This window comes from Zootoca vivipara, chromosome 5, assembly GCF_963506605.1.
Source record: "Zootoca vivipara chromosome 5, rZooViv1.1, whole genome shotgun sequence".
In the NCBI taxonomy this organism is placed as follows: domain Eukaryota; kingdom Metazoa; phylum Chordata; class Lepidosauria; order Squamata; family Lacertidae; genus Zootoca; species Zootoca vivipara.
The window spans coordinates 61,936,251-61,953,576 of NC_083280.1; the positions used below are offsets into that span (position 1 = coordinate 61,936,251).

At 49.5% G+C, this 17,326-nt stretch overlaps 1 protein-coding gene across 1 annotated transcript; it reads right to left on the reverse strand.

Annotated features, from left to right (window-relative positions):
* Positions 1-10,751: 10,751 nt before the first annotated feature.
* Positions 10,752-16,924, reverse strand: NKX6-2 (NK6 homeobox 2). Its single transcript, XM_035138169.2, has 3 exons — positions 16,492-16,924; positions 15,418-15,590; positions 10,752-11,036 (listed from the first exon to the last, which is right to left on the reverse strand). The coding sequence occupies exons 1-3, from the start codon at positions 16,922-16,924 to the stop codon at positions 10,752-10,754; spliced, it is 891 nt and encodes a 296-aa protein (XP_034994060.1).
* Positions 16,925-17,326: the final 402 nt, after the last annotated feature.

Here is a 17,326-nt window from a genome sequence, read left to right on the forward strand (position 1 = left end):
TATGACCTAGGAAGCCAGGGTACAAATCTCCACTTGGGGATGAAGCTCACTGGACGACCTTGGGCCAGTCACTATCTTCCAGCCTAGCCTACCTCACGGGGTTATTGTGAATATAAAATTGGCGCGGGCCGGGAGGACCATGCGCTACACCACCTTGAGCTCCTTGAAGGAAATGGTGGTCTATACATGGAATAAGCGAACCAAGTCCGCCAACAACCGCAATACGATCCGGGCTGGATCGATAAACCCCGTCGTGGTGCTGCATGCATCCGCAAAACCAATTGCAGGTCCCAATACACGGCCGCCTGGACTTCGCGGGCATCATTCTCTGACGTGGAGGAAGGTCCCGTCTAGTCGAAGCCCAGGGAAGAGACTCTTTTAAACTCGGGTTCCTGAGAAGACTTTTGCAAGAGCAATTCTTATAATTCTTATAATTAAGGAAACCGCGAACTGGGTTGAAACTCTCAAAGAAGGAGCAGATGGAGGAGGAACGTCACCTAAGAGGACCCGATCCTGGCTCTCGGAGAGGAAAAAGCACGATTGTGTTTCTTTCGTGGGATGCCTCCAAACGGTTAAACCAGCGGGTGGGGTGTCAAGAGGTAACTGGGTGATTTGCATCAGGGTCAGCCCATTGAGTCCCGCCCCTCCCCACCGCACAGATCGCATCCCTATGCGCGCCAACAAGTGTGATTTGGCCACTATTCTGAGCTGAGCCTCGTTCCTATCCAAAACGAACTTCGCTCTGCTCCTGGTCCTAGAAAACTAGCTGCACACGAGCAGAGAGAGAGACACGTTTTTAAAACAAATACAGATAAATAAACGTTTTTTTAAAAAAAAACCAGAGCATATTCTATCACTCTATATTTTCCTTTTTCCTACGTGAAAACGTCACACATCCTCATAAATCCACCGCCCTCTCCCCATTCCCCTCTGTTATTCCGGAACCGTTTACGGCGGGAGGGGAGCGGTAGGCTAACTATGGATCTACGTTGGATTTCGCCTGAGTAAGGAGTTCACTCTTTTATAAGAACTGGGACTAAGCCAACACACACACACACACACAAACAAACACACACACAATTTCCTAAGTCGCTCCATCTTCAACCAAGGGAAGAAAAGCAAGCGGTATGAATTAATATGCGAAGCCTAAATCCTTGATTTACTAGAGTAGAAAGACCACTTAAAACATTTGCACCCTAAGTAAACTCGCACATATCGGGGTTGGATCCAGAGGAATCCCGTTGAAATCAGTGGCAGACTAATGTTTCCCAATATATTTCAGTGGGACCTCAATGCAGGCTGCAAACCTAACCGTTTCTACTCAGAAGTCAGTCCTACTGAATCCAACTAACTGGGCGTTAAGGCTTCCATTGATTTCAACAGAAGCGGAGTTCAAACTGACTCCGGATCCAGCCCATACTGCGCTCCATGTCAGTTTCCACATTCAGCTGAAAGTCATCACAGGCGGCGGAACCAACTAGTGTCCGCGTACGTGCGAACCATCTGTTAATCTGAGTAAACCAGTGTAAACCAGGCATATTTGATTTCCATGTCAGTTGTTTTCCAAAGGGTGTGTGGGTAGGAAATTAATAATTATACCCTCGCACAAAGTTTTCTATGTCTTTCTTTAAAACCGCCGCTTATTGCAATTCAGGCTAGGAATGAGCAGCCCTTCTCCTGCGAACTTTCCCGCTAGGAGCTGGTGAAACCTAAAGCAGCTGCATTTAGGCTCGTCAGGATAGGAGAGCGCAAAGTAACTGTTCAATCCGGAGCATCCAAGACTCAAGAAGCAATTGCTTTATCAAAGACTGCCTTTTGGGACAACAAGGGCACCAAAAGCCACTTGTCAGTCAAAGAGACCACGCATTACGTGTGGACGTAAAGATGTCTCTTTCTCTTTCCCAAATGCAGTGAAACAAAAAAGGCTGCGATCCTATACACCCTTACTTGGGAGAAACTTCCACTCAGTTTAGTGGAACGTAAGTCCACGTAATGCATAGGCGGAATCCGACTGCGGATCCCGGTTAATAATTAGATCCATGAACCTTACTCACGAGTAAGTACATTTCCGGTGGCCGTTCAAGATCTTACTAGCCTGAGCCTTTCCCATTTGCTAGGGACCCAGCCCCGTGCCCTTCTAGAACGCGTGCAGTGAAGTGTGTTAAAATAGGATTCCGGATTTACCGGGGATTTATCAGACAGATATGCAAAAGTCACAAAATAATGAGGGTATCCGTTGATTTGAACTGGAATTAAGACTGCAACCCTATATTTCCTTACCTGGGAGTGAATCCCTCTGAACTCAGCAGGGCTTACTTCTGAGTAGCCACTTAGGCTGGCACTGTAAGGCTGCGATGCAGGCATTCATTTCCACTTCAGTCAGAGACTTCCTAAAGCACCCGAGCAATGCTAATCACGTCTAATCGGAAGCAAGCCTTGCTTAATTCAATGGGGCCTGCTCCCAGGTTTGCAGCCTGAATACATTGAGGAGGAGGCAAGTCGCTATCCTCCCTAGTCTTATTTTCTGCTTTTTAAGTGCGCTATTGCTCAGTACGAGACATTGGGCACAGATCATTGTCGTTCAAAACTCGTGAATTAGTTCGCCCCAAGCCAGCCACCATAACTGGACAGGCTGCCCGCCACGTTTGGGTTTGCTCACGAAAAGGAATGATATAGATCAGACTCACCCAGAAGCACCTGTCTGATTCTGTGGCTCTTGAATCTAATAAGTACAGTAATTCTGGAGTTGGCTCGCGCGTCCTGTAGCTGAAGAAAATGGACGACTGCCGAAGAATTCTGTGCAGCCCGGGAACCTGCCAGAGAGCAGCCAAGTCACATCCACCTCCTCCATCTGCCAGCTCCGGGTTTAAGGGCTTGTTTCGAACGCCTAAATTACGCGTCCGTTTAAAAACATGAACTCCGAGCTGAAAACGCTGGCTGCGAACACATGCTGTGCATTTCAAGCGCCTTTATTCCCTCCCAAAGAACCCTGGGCGCTGTAGTTTGTAAAGGGTTGCTGGGAATTGTAACTCTAAGAAAGGCGAACTACAGTACCCAGAATTCTTTGAGGGCGAGGGTGTGTTTCGAATGTGCTTTAAAGGTATCGTGTGTATGCAGTAATCCCGAGTAGAGGTGGCTTTTCCTTGCAAGGAGCTGAGTGGACGGCCCTACTAGGCTGCTGTGGACTTCGAGAGTTCAAAGGAAAGTTTTCTGGCACAGTAGTCATTCAACAGGTGCAGCTTCCCCACCATCACTGCTTTTCCGTGCCAGAGCATTTTCACTTGCCTTATTACACTATTTGTCCGGCAGGGTCTCTTTCCCCCACCCCACCCCACCCCACCCCACCCCACCCCCTCACCTGCCACCTGAGCCCTTTTGGAGAGATGTCAGGTGCTGAGCTGGCCCTGGGACCTTACGCAGGCAAAAAGCGTGGGCTCTAGTCTATCACTCAATTAGGGTCCCTCCCTTCTGCTTTAGCAGCAGGACCGTAGAAGGGGGTGGTCCTGTTTCGGAGCGGGAAGCATCCTTCGCTTAGGGCAGGCTGGCGAAAGTGCCCCTCCCTGCACCATAGGCTCGACGGAACCCCTCCGGGTAGCCAGCTGCGGCTTTCGAGTCCGGGTGAAAGTTTTTTTGCTTCCCACCGTTCCTCCCCCAATTCCCCCCACTTGGAACAACCCATTTAAGCCGTGTGCCTAGGTTGGCCGGCCTGTTCCAACTGTGCCTGGAAGGGAAGGTTAGGCAAACTCCGAGCTAGACTCGCCGAAAAAAACCTGCTCATTGACCCTGGGTGTAGTAGGGGAATCCTTTCGCTCGCTCACAAGGCCTCCAACGCCAATAGCATGTCTTTTCCGGAAGGGGCGGCCGCTCACAGCCGTTTGGGGTTAACTACAGAAGCACCATAGGGAAGAGATCCTTAGATCTTGTTTTAGCAAAATCCAATTCAGAGTTCTAAACTGCAGACTGTCGTCTGGTTTCCTGCTTTGACCAAGTGTCTAATTTCCAGCGATCAAAGTTGTGGACATTTCTCCCTCTTCCAAAGGATATGTAATTCTTCCAATGTATAGCCTACATACAGTATATATATATATATATCTCCTTTGGATGGGCTGGAGAACCAGCTGCTTGCAACTGTCAGCTCCATTTAAGTTAAGAAGACTCACAGGAAAGTTCCCACTATAAGCACATTTAGGCAAGTCAGCGGCTGTGTACATAGATTTAATTTGGATACAGGTGTGTATAAGAGTATTTAGGTTTAGGACCCTGTGAAGGTGCATTCCACAACTTGATTCAACAAGTTTCTGTTGCACTCTTGCTGCTGAAGTCAATAGTGTTACTTCAGTGTTAAGCGTTTTTCGGATTAGCTCCTGCCACTGGACTATGAGGAACACTAGGAACCAAATTGGAATGTCTTTCTCATGTTGTAGGTTTTCTCAGTGCTTTGGGATCCTAGGACTGAATATATATTGTTGATGCAAGGTCTCAGTATTGCACATAGGGAAATATAAAAGTGTTTCTTAGCATGTGCAGAGCACATTTCCCACTTCATCTGTTCCCAGTTCATCAGGGGAGTAAGCCAGCATCCACCCTCAGTTGGGAGACATTTGGGTTGAAAGGAATTTCTGGTCAGGGGTGCAATGTCTTTGTAGGATTCATTTCTCATTCCTGGAATCAGCTCTAGGACCCAGTGTTTAAAAAATTCTTTTACAGTACATGCAATCCATTTTTGCAGTTTACATGAAAAACATCTTCAATCTTCCATCCTATCCATAGAAACACAGGAAAATCAGTCCATTGGTTCATCTAGTTTGATACATCTACACTGACTGACAGCAGGTTGTCAGAGTTTCAGATACGGTTTCCACCCCCCACCCCCACCCCCAGCTCAACCTGGAGATATTGGGAAATTTAACCTGCTACCTTTTGCATGCAAAATATGATGTGGTATCGCTGAGCTATGCCCCTTCCCATTCAGCTCAGCGGGATTTACTCCTGTGGGTTAAACTACAGAGCCTAGGGCTTGCAGATCAGAAGGTCGGCTGTTCCAATCCCCGTGACAGGGTGAGCTCCCGTTGCTCGGTCCCAGCTCCTGCCAACCTAGCAGTTTGAAAGCACGTCAAAGTGCAAGTAGATAAATAGGTACCACTACAGCAGGAAGGCAAACAGCGTTTCCATGTGTTGCTCTGAGTGCCGCAACCCCAGAGTCGGTCACGACTGGACCTAATGGTTAGGGGTCCCATTACCTTTACCTTTAAACATGCCTTAAGTCTGTAACACATTACTTCTGAAGCTTGTGAAAGTGGGATGCAAAGTGAAAATTTCAATCAAAATTTATATTCTAGCCAGTGTGTGGTTTCACATCTGAATTAAGGGCATGAGGAATGGAAACGCATGACCAGCACACCATGCGCAGATCACTGTGCGGTGCTGATTTATTTCACAAAGTTCCATCAGTTTACTTGTTCTATAATTCTGGGGCTACAAAAGGGCTTCCAGTTAAGTAACTTGAATATTCTGGAGGACATTCATCTTGTTTATAAAATCTTAAGCGGGGAGGCTGATCCTTTTGTCTGAGACTCTGTTTGACTTCGAGAGAATCATACCCTTGTCAGTGAAACCAGGATAATGGCCACTTCCTGAGTCCATATTCATAGCCACTAACACAGATGAAATCTGCACCTCACTCATAAATATGCACAGGGAGGAAAATACATTATCTGTCCCCTTCCTTCTCATATATCACAGGCTGGTTACAGGGTCTTAACGGAAGCCTCATTGGGGTTAAGCAATCTTGATTTATATGCCTGCAACCCTGAAGAGGTTCACAACTTGGCTGTAGAAAGCCTCAATGGACCCAGAGGCTCCATTCTCAAAAGGGCTCTCATGAACAAAGGGGCAGGCAGGGGAGGGGAGTCTTCCATTTTCCTTAAGAATTTAGGCAGACGTTTTAGCTAGGAGTGTTCAGGGTAAACTGCCACCTTTTAGTTGAAAACTCTCGGGCTGGCTTCCAGCAAAGCCTTCCCTGTTGTAGACATCTCACAGTAGCTGGCTTGGAGGATAGCGTTGTGGGGCTTGGGCTAGTCTTGAGAATAACTATTATTATTATTACTATTGTTTATTATGATGGGCAGAACACAACCAACTGGTAGGGGTGCCATTAAAGGGAGGGACAAACACACAGAGAGAGAAAGATCCACGTTTCAGACTGCAAGCGATTCAAAACGCTGCTTTTGACCTTCATAGCTTAGGACAGGCACCCCCAAACTTCAGCCCTCCAGATGTTTTGGACTACAATTCCCATCATCCCTGACCACTAGTCTTGTTAGCTAGGGATCATGGGAGTTGTAGGCCAAAACATCTGGAGGGCCGCAGTTTGGGGATGCCTGGCTTAGGACCAAGGTACTATCTTATGCACCTACCGCTTTTTTCAAAGCAAGGCCTTCAGCGGTGGGTGTTTGTGGTGCCTCCACTATCAGAGGTGACTACCAGAGAGAGGGTCTTCTGAGTGGTGGCTCCCCAGATGTGGAATTCTTTCCCCAGAAACATTAACCTGGGAAAGAGCCGTACCTGGCAAGCTTTTTGGTGCCAGGCTCAGAGCTTTTTATTTCCACAAACCTGCAGACTGATTTATGCTACTTTTGAGTATTTTTTACTTTTGCTTGCCTATTTTAAATTGTTTTATTCTTTTTTTTTTTGTAAGCCACCAGAATAAGATTGCCCGGCAGTATGAAAATTTCCAAAACAAACAAAGTAAAATTATATTCACAGGTGCCTATGTCTGCAAAACATAGGACAGAGGAACAAATTTCCTTGCTTTGAAAAAAGCGGATGATCACCTTGGGTTGATAACATTACACTATAGCGATCCTGAGGTATAAAAATATAACTCTTAAAATAGGCTGCATTCTTGCATTTGCAATTTTGAACATGCTGAAGAGCAGGGTTTGACTTTGCTAAAATATCTTGTTCTGCATCCTTTTCCTGCAGGAAGGGCGAGATGGCCGACTCAGGCAACAGAATTGGGGAAAGGAGCATCACGCTGTTATGTATTTAGATTATTAGTCTGCTACCACTGTGGGCATCATCACTGGGATTGTGTGCCACAGCCACAAAGCAGTCCTCGACCATTTATGCTTCCCCTAAAAATCTGAAGGGACAGGTCTGCCAGCTTCACTCTCCAACTCTATATATGCTCACTTGGAACTTAGGTTCATTCACAATGAAAGGCCAAACCTTATTTTCTGAGTTGCCAAAGCAGGACTAACCTCTTCCTGCCCCTCAGAGCAACTTCAGGCCCTTCTAAACAAGTTGAGACCCTGGATCTTTCCATAAAGGTTCTGTACTCCTGTGCATGTCTGCTCAAGAAGAAGCCCCATTGAGTTCAGTGAAACCTACTCCCAAGTAAGTAAATGTAGGAATGCAGACTTAAACAGCTTTGCTTCTCCTGTGCTATTTGTGTGCCCGTACGAAGTGGGATGCGGGTGGCGCTGTGGGTTAAACCACACAGCGACGGGGTGAGCTCCCGTTGCTCAGTCCCTGCTCCTGCCAACCTAGCAGTTTGAAAGCACCTCAAAGTGCAAGTAGATAAATAGGTACCACTCCGGCGGGAAGGTAAACGGCATTTCCATGTGCTGCTCTGGTTCGCCAGAAGCGGCTTTGTCATGCTGGCCACATGACCTGGAAGCTGTACGATGGCTCCCTCGCAACTGGACCTAATGGTCAGGGGTCCCTTTACCTTTACAAAGTACTGACCTTTACATTGACAAGCAACTGCATCGAAACTGGTTGGAAGCACTGCAAAAAGAGCAGTTCACATTCCCATTTCAACCACTTTGGGCCGCTTGCTTGTGTTTTCCATTTGACTGGAAGCCCTGCATGATCACCAGAGAGCCGCACACTTTCTCCACGTGGCCTCGCACACTAGCTGGAGGAACCAATGGCAGCAACCTTTACAGCATGGCAAGTTTCACATGTGAACTGCAGTTGTGCAAAGCAGAAGCTGAGATACCATCAAAAGAGTAATGGGTGCAATTTACAAATCATTTCTGCAAATGTTTCCTACTACCAGTGCACCCCCTGCCAAAAGTGGAGTGCTGGGTACTCCCAACCATATTTAGGTATTCAAATTTTGATTTAAAGAACCAAGTGGAGGGGGGCTACCTTTTTTAATGGCTCCTATGTCTTTAACAGCTGCGACACACACACAGATATTCAACAGAGGAAGCTTTTTTCAGCAGGCCAATACAGACTTGGGAGCATAATCTACTGCAATCCAGCTCAGGCACTCTGAAATCCCTACATGCGTTGTGTTGCTGTGTGACTCAGTTCCATAAAGGAAGCTTCTGAACCAGTGCACCACACTGACACGCAATACTTCCTGAGAGCAAATCACTTAAGACACTGTGGCTTTAAGAAAAAATAAGAATGGTGCAATAGAAGCAGCACCTGTTGTACCAGATAGTTAAGAAACTCAAGCTGTTATCAATGGGTAAAGCTTTTTCCAGCATCTGAAGTGAGACTGCATCTCTGCTTGTCACTACAGCTGTGAAAGGCCCTGGTAGAAAAAGTTGCTAGCCCTGAAATTATTACCCATCCCGTTCTGGCCTGGAAATGTTTCCTTCCATAGCAAAGCAATGCCCTTGCAATCTCGCTCCCAGGAAAGCATTTTATTTTTAGACCTATCAAACCCCACTTAACACGCAGATTACAACTGCACCTGGGATGCAATCCAGTTCCCATTGAAGTCAATCGTGACACTCCCGTGAATGATAAATAAATCAATATCTCAGCCTGACTTGGAAATACATGCCACTGAAAATCAGTGAGAGTTGCTTCTGAATTGAAGATCCTTGTTGCCTATTCAAACCAGTCCAGGAGCGGAAATAGTATTCTAGCTTTTGCAACAGGCATCTGTTATGGGGTAGTCCCCTTTACTAAGTCAAGTATGGGTCTATGGGTCTGATTGTGTAGAATACATACATAGAAACTGACCAGATTTTTTTTATATTAAAAAAAACCTTAAGGAAACAGTAAGTCAAGAATATATTGGTTCCAAACAAGAGCACAGAGAGACGAAACTCCAAGGAAGTTGTCATACCACCACACCCAAAGGCTGAAATTGTCCAGAGGAGAAGCTTGTTAAATAATTTATTGATTTATACAAAGTCTTTCCAACTGTAAGAGTTTGGAGCCAACCGAAAATCAAGTAATGCAGTGCTTTCTCCCTTATTCTCTTTAGAAAAGAACAAAAGAAATTCAAAGGAAAGGGAAGGTAAACGAAAGCATCCAAACCCCAAAACAAAAGAGGCGAGAAAAACGCTTTTTTTTTACACTAGAAATATACATCACAAAAAAAATCTGCGATTTCCTATATACAAAGCGGCTGAGTTGGAATCTGGGACCCATATACAAAACAGTAACAAAATCTTGATTGTTAGGAGCAGGAGAGCTACCACAGAAGGGGGAGAAGGGGGTTGCTGTGGGTGGCAAGTATTATCAACAACAAAAAGGCAGCCGTCCTGAGTACAAATAATTCCACCCCATCAGAAGCTCATTTATTTCCCAGTCAGTTCCTCTGATTTAAAATGAAACTGTATTTCCAAGTGTTTTGTAGGATAGGGATGTGACTGGGAACTAAGCTCCATTGCAAACTAAGGCTGCCACCCTTAAGGATGGTTACTACAGAATGAATCTCACTGGACTCAGTGGAACCTACTGTATTTTAAAGGAAATATGCCTGTTCTTCATGCACAGCTCCACCCAATCTTATCCATTTTTACTCAGAAGTAAGCCCCAGTAAGAACACTGCATCAGGAAATAACCCAATCCTAAGCACTTTAGCAGCACAATCCTAAACACATCCACTCTGAAATAACAGTGCAATCCCATACAAGTTGCTCAGATCTAGATCCTATTCAGGGGCTCTTACTCCAGAGTCAGTTTGCATAAAATTGCATGCAACCTTTACAGCAAGATCCTGAGGAGTAAAGTCCTATTGAGTTCAATGGGGCTTCCTCCCTCGTAGGAGTGCGTTTAGGATTGCCGTTGAAGAGAATCGCTCCGCATTAACAATGTTTACTCAAAAGTAAGCCCTACTGAGTTCAATGGGACTTACCTCCTAGTAAGCAGGCTGAGGATCGCAGCTGAATTGAGCGGCAAAGTCTTTTTTTCTATTTGGATGGAGCTACGTTTTCCAGGGACGCCTGCTTTTAAGGTCAGGTGATTTGGCTGCCCCTTCCCCAAAGTCCATTTGCTCTGAGCAGTTTTCTTTTTTACGCTAATCTGAATAGGGGTTGGTTGGGCATCATGGCGGCTGTTTTGTTTCCAAATGTAGAATGGGGGTAAAAGGGGGTGGGGTGGCAGGGTTGGAAATGGAAAATAAACCAGGGTCGAGTTACCCATAAAAGTTGGAAAGCTTTTCTTGCGGGTTTTTTTTTTGTGTGTGTGTGTGTGTTTGGTTTCCTTCCTTCCTGTGCGAGCGACGCGGCTGTGCGTTTGGAGAGTGCGCACCGTCGGAGAGCAAAGGGGCGCTGCTCCTTGGTTCCCATAACTTAATTCTGTCCAAAATATATATACACACACGTTATTCCCCCCCATAAGTGGCGGGCTGTACAAGACGTCGCGGCGGCCAGTCCCGAGGCTGGCTGGGGCTGGCGGCGTCGGCGGCTACCCTGCTTGGCCGGAGGGAACGGGAGGGTCGGGCAGGCGAGAGGGGGTGGCGGGGCGGGCGAGGGCGAGGCAAGGCACGGCCGCAGTCACGACGGCTCCGAGGCGTTGCTGCAGGGGCTGAGCAGGGCCAGCGGGCCCGACGACACCGCGGCGGCGGCGGCAGCTGCAGCGGCCGCCTTGTGCTTCTTGAGGAGCCGCGTGATCTTCTCGTCGTCCGAGTTGGGGTCGAGAGGCTTGTTGTACTCGTCGTCGTCCTCGTTCTCCGAGCTCTCCTTCAACTTCTCCGTCTCCGAGTCGTGCTTCTTCTTGGCCGACGCCATCTCCGCCGCATGCCGCTTCCTCCACTTCGTCCTCCGGTTCTGGAACCACACCTGGGACGCAGAGCCAGGGAGAGGGAGAGAAAGAAAGAGACAGAAAGAGGAGGAGGGAGGGGAAGACAAAAACACACACACATCTTTGGTCACGAGTGTCTCCAGGGCGCAAGTCACAAAGGTTAAAAACAACAACCCCCCAACCCTGATCCGCAAGAGAAACAATCGGGGTGCGCTGGTACCCGGCTGTGCGGCGCAGGGGTTAGAGTCTCGTCTCGGACTCGGACCTGAGAGACCAGGGTTCAAAATCGCCACTAGACAGGGAAGAATTACTAACAAAGTTACTTGCTAAGGAAGCCAAAACCAAGTCTACTTGGAAGTAAACCCCATCACTCCCAGATGACTTTTCACAGGGATGTTGCCCCATTACTTCCAAGTTGCGCATGCTCTTTCCAAGGAAGCACAGGAAGGTGCTTATTTCCAGGAAACCTGGAGGGCAACCATCCCTGAGGTCCGGTTCACTCCTAAAATCTTAGAATCCCAACCCACTTGCATTGGGGAAGGGGTAGGTAGAGCATGGTGGCCCCATCTGTCGGCCAGAAGAGGAGCAGCTGCAGGGAGCAGGGGTTTCCTTTCTTCTTCCTGCCAGAAAGAACTGTACAAACTTTGGAACTCAGAACTAGTGCTGAAGCTTGCTTTCCCCCTACTCCCACTCAGTCTTATTTTCCTTTCCCATCATGGCCTTTTTGATAGCCTTTGGGTTTGGGTTTGTTTGTTCTTGGTGGAAAAGAGGGTAAAAAATCCTGTAAATAAATATTGGCTGAATGTAGGCAATTTTGTTTGACCCTGTTCTGGCTTGGCCAAAGGAAGGCACAGGCAGGCATCTATACCCATCCTATATTCTATATCTGCATACAGCTCCACACACCCACACCAAGCTCACGATCCACCAGGGCATGCACACGCGCGCACACACACACGCCACCTTGGTAGCTAACCATTCCCAAAGACACAGATCTCCGGAAACCTGCCCTCATCCACATCTTATGCTATCCCATCACTTTGCATCCTATTGGATCCCTGCTCCAAAAGCATCACACCCCTGGATTTCTCAGCCCAGACCTCAACTTCAGCGGCAGGTGGCTTTCAAGCAGGTTCTCTTTAAGTCATGCTCTGAGCTAAGTTAATGCTCAGTGTCCTTTGATGGCTGCCTTCTCCCTGCTTATCTAGAAGCAAACCCCACTGAACTCAATGGGACTTATTGCTTAGTACAGAGGATTGTGGTGTTAGGGCAGCTGATTTCATTCCCTTCATACATACTGGGACGTAAATGACACCAAACCCCAAAAGGCTTACTTTCATGTAAGCCAAATCAAGCCTTAACAAGAAAGGTGTGACTCTCCCCATCTCCTGAATCCATAAATTTCTGAGTGGCATTTAAATCTAGCCCCTTTTGCATGAAAAAGAGGGGGGAAATATTACTTGTGGGAAAGTAGATCAAATCCTGCAAAACCCACTGAGGAGTAAACATGCATCATGTTCCAGCTTCAAGTGTACAGAAATATGGTATAGGAAGCCAATTTTTAGGCCTCATAAAAGCACTGGGGGTCTTGACAGGAGACATTTGTCTGGTTATTTTGAGGTTTTATTACTGGCCTTCGAGAACAGTAGGAAAACCAGAATCTGAGGATGTTATTTCATGGGAAACTGAGTGCTGACAAATGAACTGCTCAAATAAGACACTGGGACCCCATTGGAAAGCCATGACGGGAACTAAGATGGCAATCCTAACAGAGTAAGATCCACTGAATGCAATGCACTTTAAAAAACTGAAATTGCCTCTCAATCCAAATGCAGAATTTCTTGTGATGAAATCAGAAAAATATCTGTTGATAATATTTTTTAAAAATCCCACGTTTTCCATAAACTTATGAGATCATGAGTTTGTAAGCCTCCCCCTCCATTGATCAAGGAATGACCCACCTCATGTTAAACACTTTTGCAGTGCAGTCCTACACGTGTCTACTCAGAAGTAAGCCACGCTGAGTTCACTGTTTCTCATTCAAAAGTCAGACTCTATTATGATCGAATCAAATTTCAACTAACGATGAGGAAAATGGCGATGTGTGTGTTAAAGAGCAAGAAATGTCTTGGCTATAAATATTGTTTCAACTCTACATTTTAAAAACAACTTATGCTTTTAAAGTGTTCTGCCTTTTTATAGGGGGGGGGGGGAAATAACAAGACGGCAGGAACACACACCCCCAATCCCTTGCAAACACATTTTATAATCCGTCCACAACCTTAATAAATTAATTTTCAGTGCAACCTTATACATTATTTCTAGGAAGGAAATGGATTGAATAGTGGGGAATATTTGCGATCAGCTTGCTCATCTCTCTGCCCTTGGGAAGAACTCCAGAAGAGCCCTTAAAGGACACAGATCGGCTGAGGCCAGTTTATTTGTAAGCAAACCAGCTTAGGACTGAGGAGCTACAAGATTTAAATTTAGTGTCTTTGAGCTTCTCTTAATTATGACTTTTAAAAATAATTAGAATTAGTAAGATATTTATTTTGGTAGAGGGAAGATACTAAGTCTATCAGATACAGTAAACAGCAAAGCTGTGTGACATCTCATGGTTAGAAAAAATGAAACAGGCTTTAGCGGGCTCGACAAGACTAATACCGTGTTTCCCCTTTTTTAATACGTAGTCAGAAAGTAAGCCATGGGAGGGTTTTTCTAGAAGTAAGATAAGTAAGACGTACCCCGAAAGTAAGCCACCATTGTTTCTGTCACCTCCTCAGCCCCTCCTGTGTGCTCAGGGAGCCAGCGAACCAGCGACAGGCATGGGGGGAAAACGCGCCTCTCAGCTGATTTCTCCACCGCCTGCTGAGCGCACAGGGAGAGGGGGGGGAAGCCTCTTCCTGTCCCTCTGGAGCAGGCCTGTCTTTCCTATTGGGGCTACTGGTGCTTTCCTTTTCGACCCTGGGAGGCAGCGAATACATCCAATGGTCAGGGCGCTTTGGGGCGCCCATCTCTCCCCGTCTGCACCTTTTCTCCTCCTTCTGGGCCAGCACGCGCCCTCTTTTGCTCGCTCCCTGCCTCTCCTGTGACAACAGGCAGCGGCGGCGGCGGCGGCAGCCACAGCCGGCTGCAAGGCAGAGAAGCTAAGCCCAGCGGAGCCGAGGTGCTGTTGAGCGGCTGCGGGCTCCCTTTGGCCGGCCTTCCTTGTGTGCGTCTGGCCGCGATGCGCCTCCCTCCTCCTCCTCCGGCGTAGCAACAGCAGCGGGAGGCTCCTCCTCCTCCGGCAACGGCAGCAGCGGCTCCCGCTCGGGTCTGGCCGCGATGCGCCTCCCTCCTCCTCCTCCGGCATAGCAACAGCAGCGGGAGGCTCCTCCTCCTCCGGCAACGGCAGCAGCGGCTCCCGCTCGGGTCTGGCCGCGATGCGCCTCCCTCCTCCTCCTCCGGCGTAGCAACAGCAGCGGGAGGCTCCTCCTCCTCCGGCAACGGCAGCAGCGGCTCCCGCTCGGGTATGCACCCCTCCAGCCAGCAGCCAGCCAGGCGGCTCCCACAAGGGCTGCAGCGGTGGCTGGTGGTGCGGCAGCAGGGAAGGCCGCCTAGCCAAGCGAGTGAGCTGTGTGCCCTCTCCACCCGCCTCCCTTTTTCCACCTCCACCACCTCCTCCGCCAGCCAGCCAGCCTTGTCGCCGCTTTTGGGCGCCTGCCTCCGTCCTCCGCGGCCCCCAGGGGCTAGCAGCAGCAACAGCAGTGGGAGGATGAGGATGACACTGCTGGGTCCCGCTGCCTTGAACCGAGTGGCGCTGCTGCAAGATTGCTTAATAAAAAATAGATTGCTTAATAAAAAAACCAAGACACCCCCGAAAATAAGCCATAGGCTTATTTTCTTGAGTAAAATAAATATAAGACGGTGTCTTAAAATGTGGGAAACACGGTAGCCACGGGCTGTTTCTTAGTACTTCTGTTAAGCCCACGTATTCTGAACTCATTTATTTACCTCCAAGAGAAGGCGCATGGCGGCACAGCCACTTTGCTGGGAAGTTAAGTCCCACTGAACTTGGAGAACTTACTTCTAAGTAAATTTGCGCAGACTGGGACTGCTAGTCCCTCTGAAACCAGCTCCCCTTCAGTGCCAACTGTCTTCTCAGTGCAACCTTATAAGTGCCTACTCAGAAGCAAGCCTACCCACCTTGAGTTCAGAGGGACTTATTCTGAGGGGAGAGGATTGTATAAGATTGTTTATTCGTATTTCTGCTTGCCTGGGAGTAAAAGTGCCACGGAAAAAGGGTCACACTTCTGAGCAGACATGCTTAACATTGCACCGCAAATATTTATTTTATTTTTTTGCCACTTGCCACCGGAGCCTCGGGCGCCCGAGATGCCTGCTGACCGTCGAGGCAGCCAGCAAAGGAAGGCTCCTTACCTTGACTTGACTCTCCGTCATTCCCAGCGAGTAGGCGAGGCGGGCTCTCTCGGGTCCTGCCAAGTACTTGGTTTGCTCGAAGGTTTTCTCCAAAGCGAAGATTTGCTGCCCAGAGAAAGTCGGCCGCGAGTGTTTCTTCTTGCCGTCCTTGTCCAAAACCATCCCAGCCTGGGCTGGAGAGAGGGACGAGGGGAGCGGAGGGAGAAAAAGAGCCCCGTCAAGCGCCGAGGAAAAAACACCTCCTGGACCCCAAAGCCTTTTGTGCGCGCCGGGCAGAAACCTCCTCGGCGGATCTCACGCGGACTAGCAACCTGAAATGCCGTCGCAAATCCAACCCGCCCTTTCCCGAGAGCAGCCGCAGAGCTCGGGCCCAGCAGGAAAACTTTGTCACCAGCTAGCCTGCAGGAGATGCAACGTCAAGGGAGAGTTTAAAACAAAACAAAAACCAGCCAGTCGTTGTGGAGGCGCGATCGGGGCTGCGCAAGACCCTCGAGCTGCTCCATCAGTTTCCCGAAGGCGACCTGGCCAGTTTCAGCTGGCCTTCAGGAAACCGATCCTTGCCGGTTTCATTTCCAGACATCAAAACAGCAGCCAGCTGGAAGCGTCCTTCTTTGAGGCTGCAGATCACGGCGCCCGCTCACTCTCAAAGGGCCACCCCCTTTCCCTAAGCGAAACCCGCTGCCTCTTTATCTGGGACCCACCCGAGCCCTAGAACCGCTTAGCCAGAAAAGAAGGAACCCCCCACCCCACCTCGCCCTGCCCATCCGCCTAGGGCTGACCAAACCAATCCATATGGACCTGTTTCCTGGGAATTAACCCTAGCACCTGTTGCCCGCACGCTGCACCCAGAGCCCAGCCGTGCAACTGGAGAGAAAAGAGGCGCCTCCGAGCATGTGCAGAGTGCTGTTCCACCCTGTCTCTCCTAATGAGCGCAGGGCTTGATGGGACTGGCTGCCCCTTTGGCACTGGCACCTCTAATGATCAGGATTGGGGAAGTTTAAAAGGAATCTCCTTTTTTGCAAAGATCCTCCCCTCCTCCCTCCCAGCCCCGGCTCCTCGCCCCCGCCTTCTTACCGGGACAGGCGAGCCGGGGGTCCCTCCAGGGCGCCCCCTGCATGACTCCGGGCCAGAAGATGGGCGGCCTGCCGGGCAGCTCGGCCAGGGGCTTCGGGTACCGGGACACGGCCGCCGGGTTGAAGTACATCCCGGCCGCGGCGGCTCCGGCCAGCCCGTTGAGCCGAGGCAGGCCCGTGAGGAGGCTGCTGGCGGCGGCGGCGGCGGCCACGGGCCTGCCCAGGATGTCGCTGATGCCGTGCGGGGTCCCCAGCGGGATCTGCGCGTTGAGTCCGCCCAGCGAGGGTGCCTTGAAGCCGGCCGGGCTCTGCAGGGCGTAGGGGAAGAGCGACGTCTTCATCTCGGCCATGTTGTGCAGCGCCGCCAGCGGGGCGCTGCTCAGCACGAAGGCGCCCGGCGGGCGGTTAGCCTCCATCTGCCCCACGGCTAACATTGGCGGGCATCAAGGGGCGGGCGAAGCCGAGCGGGAGCGGGGAAGGAAGGCGGCCCCAAGCAAGGGCAGCAACAGTCCGCCGCCGCCGCCGCCTCCGAGGGAGCCACAGAAACCAGACTTCGCTCGCCTTCTCCTCCACCTTCTCCTCCGTTCCTGTTTTTGGCGGGAATTCGCCGGCAAGGCCGCTGCAAAGTTTTGCTCCGGTTCTCCTGAGCGCTCGGCGGGAGCGCTCGGTGGCCGCGGGTCCTTCTGTCGAGGGCGGCTTCAGCCGCAGCAACTCCCGGCGGGAAGTTCTGCGGCCAAGAAGGGGAGGGAGAAGGAAGGCGGGTCGGCCGCAAAGCCTCGGTGGGAAAACGACAACGCCAATCTCGGCGGCTCAGGTTTCTTCTTCTTCGCAAGCTT

Excerpts from the sequence above, each read along its gene's own strand:
- NKX6-2 (XM_035138169.2), bottom strand. The coding sequence starts at position 16,924 with ATGTTAGCCGTGGGGCAGATGGAGGCTAACCGCCCGCCGGGCGCCTTC. Across the intron at positions 15,591-16,491 it reads CCCCCGGCTCGCCTGTCCCG|CCCAGGCTGGGATGGTTTTG; the intron begins GTAAGAAGGCGG and ends CCCTCTCTCCAG. Across the intron at positions 11,037-15,417 it reads TGACGGAGAGTCAAGTCAAG|GTGTGGTTCCAGAACCGGAG; the intron begins GTAAGGAGCCTT and ends TCTGCGTCCCAG.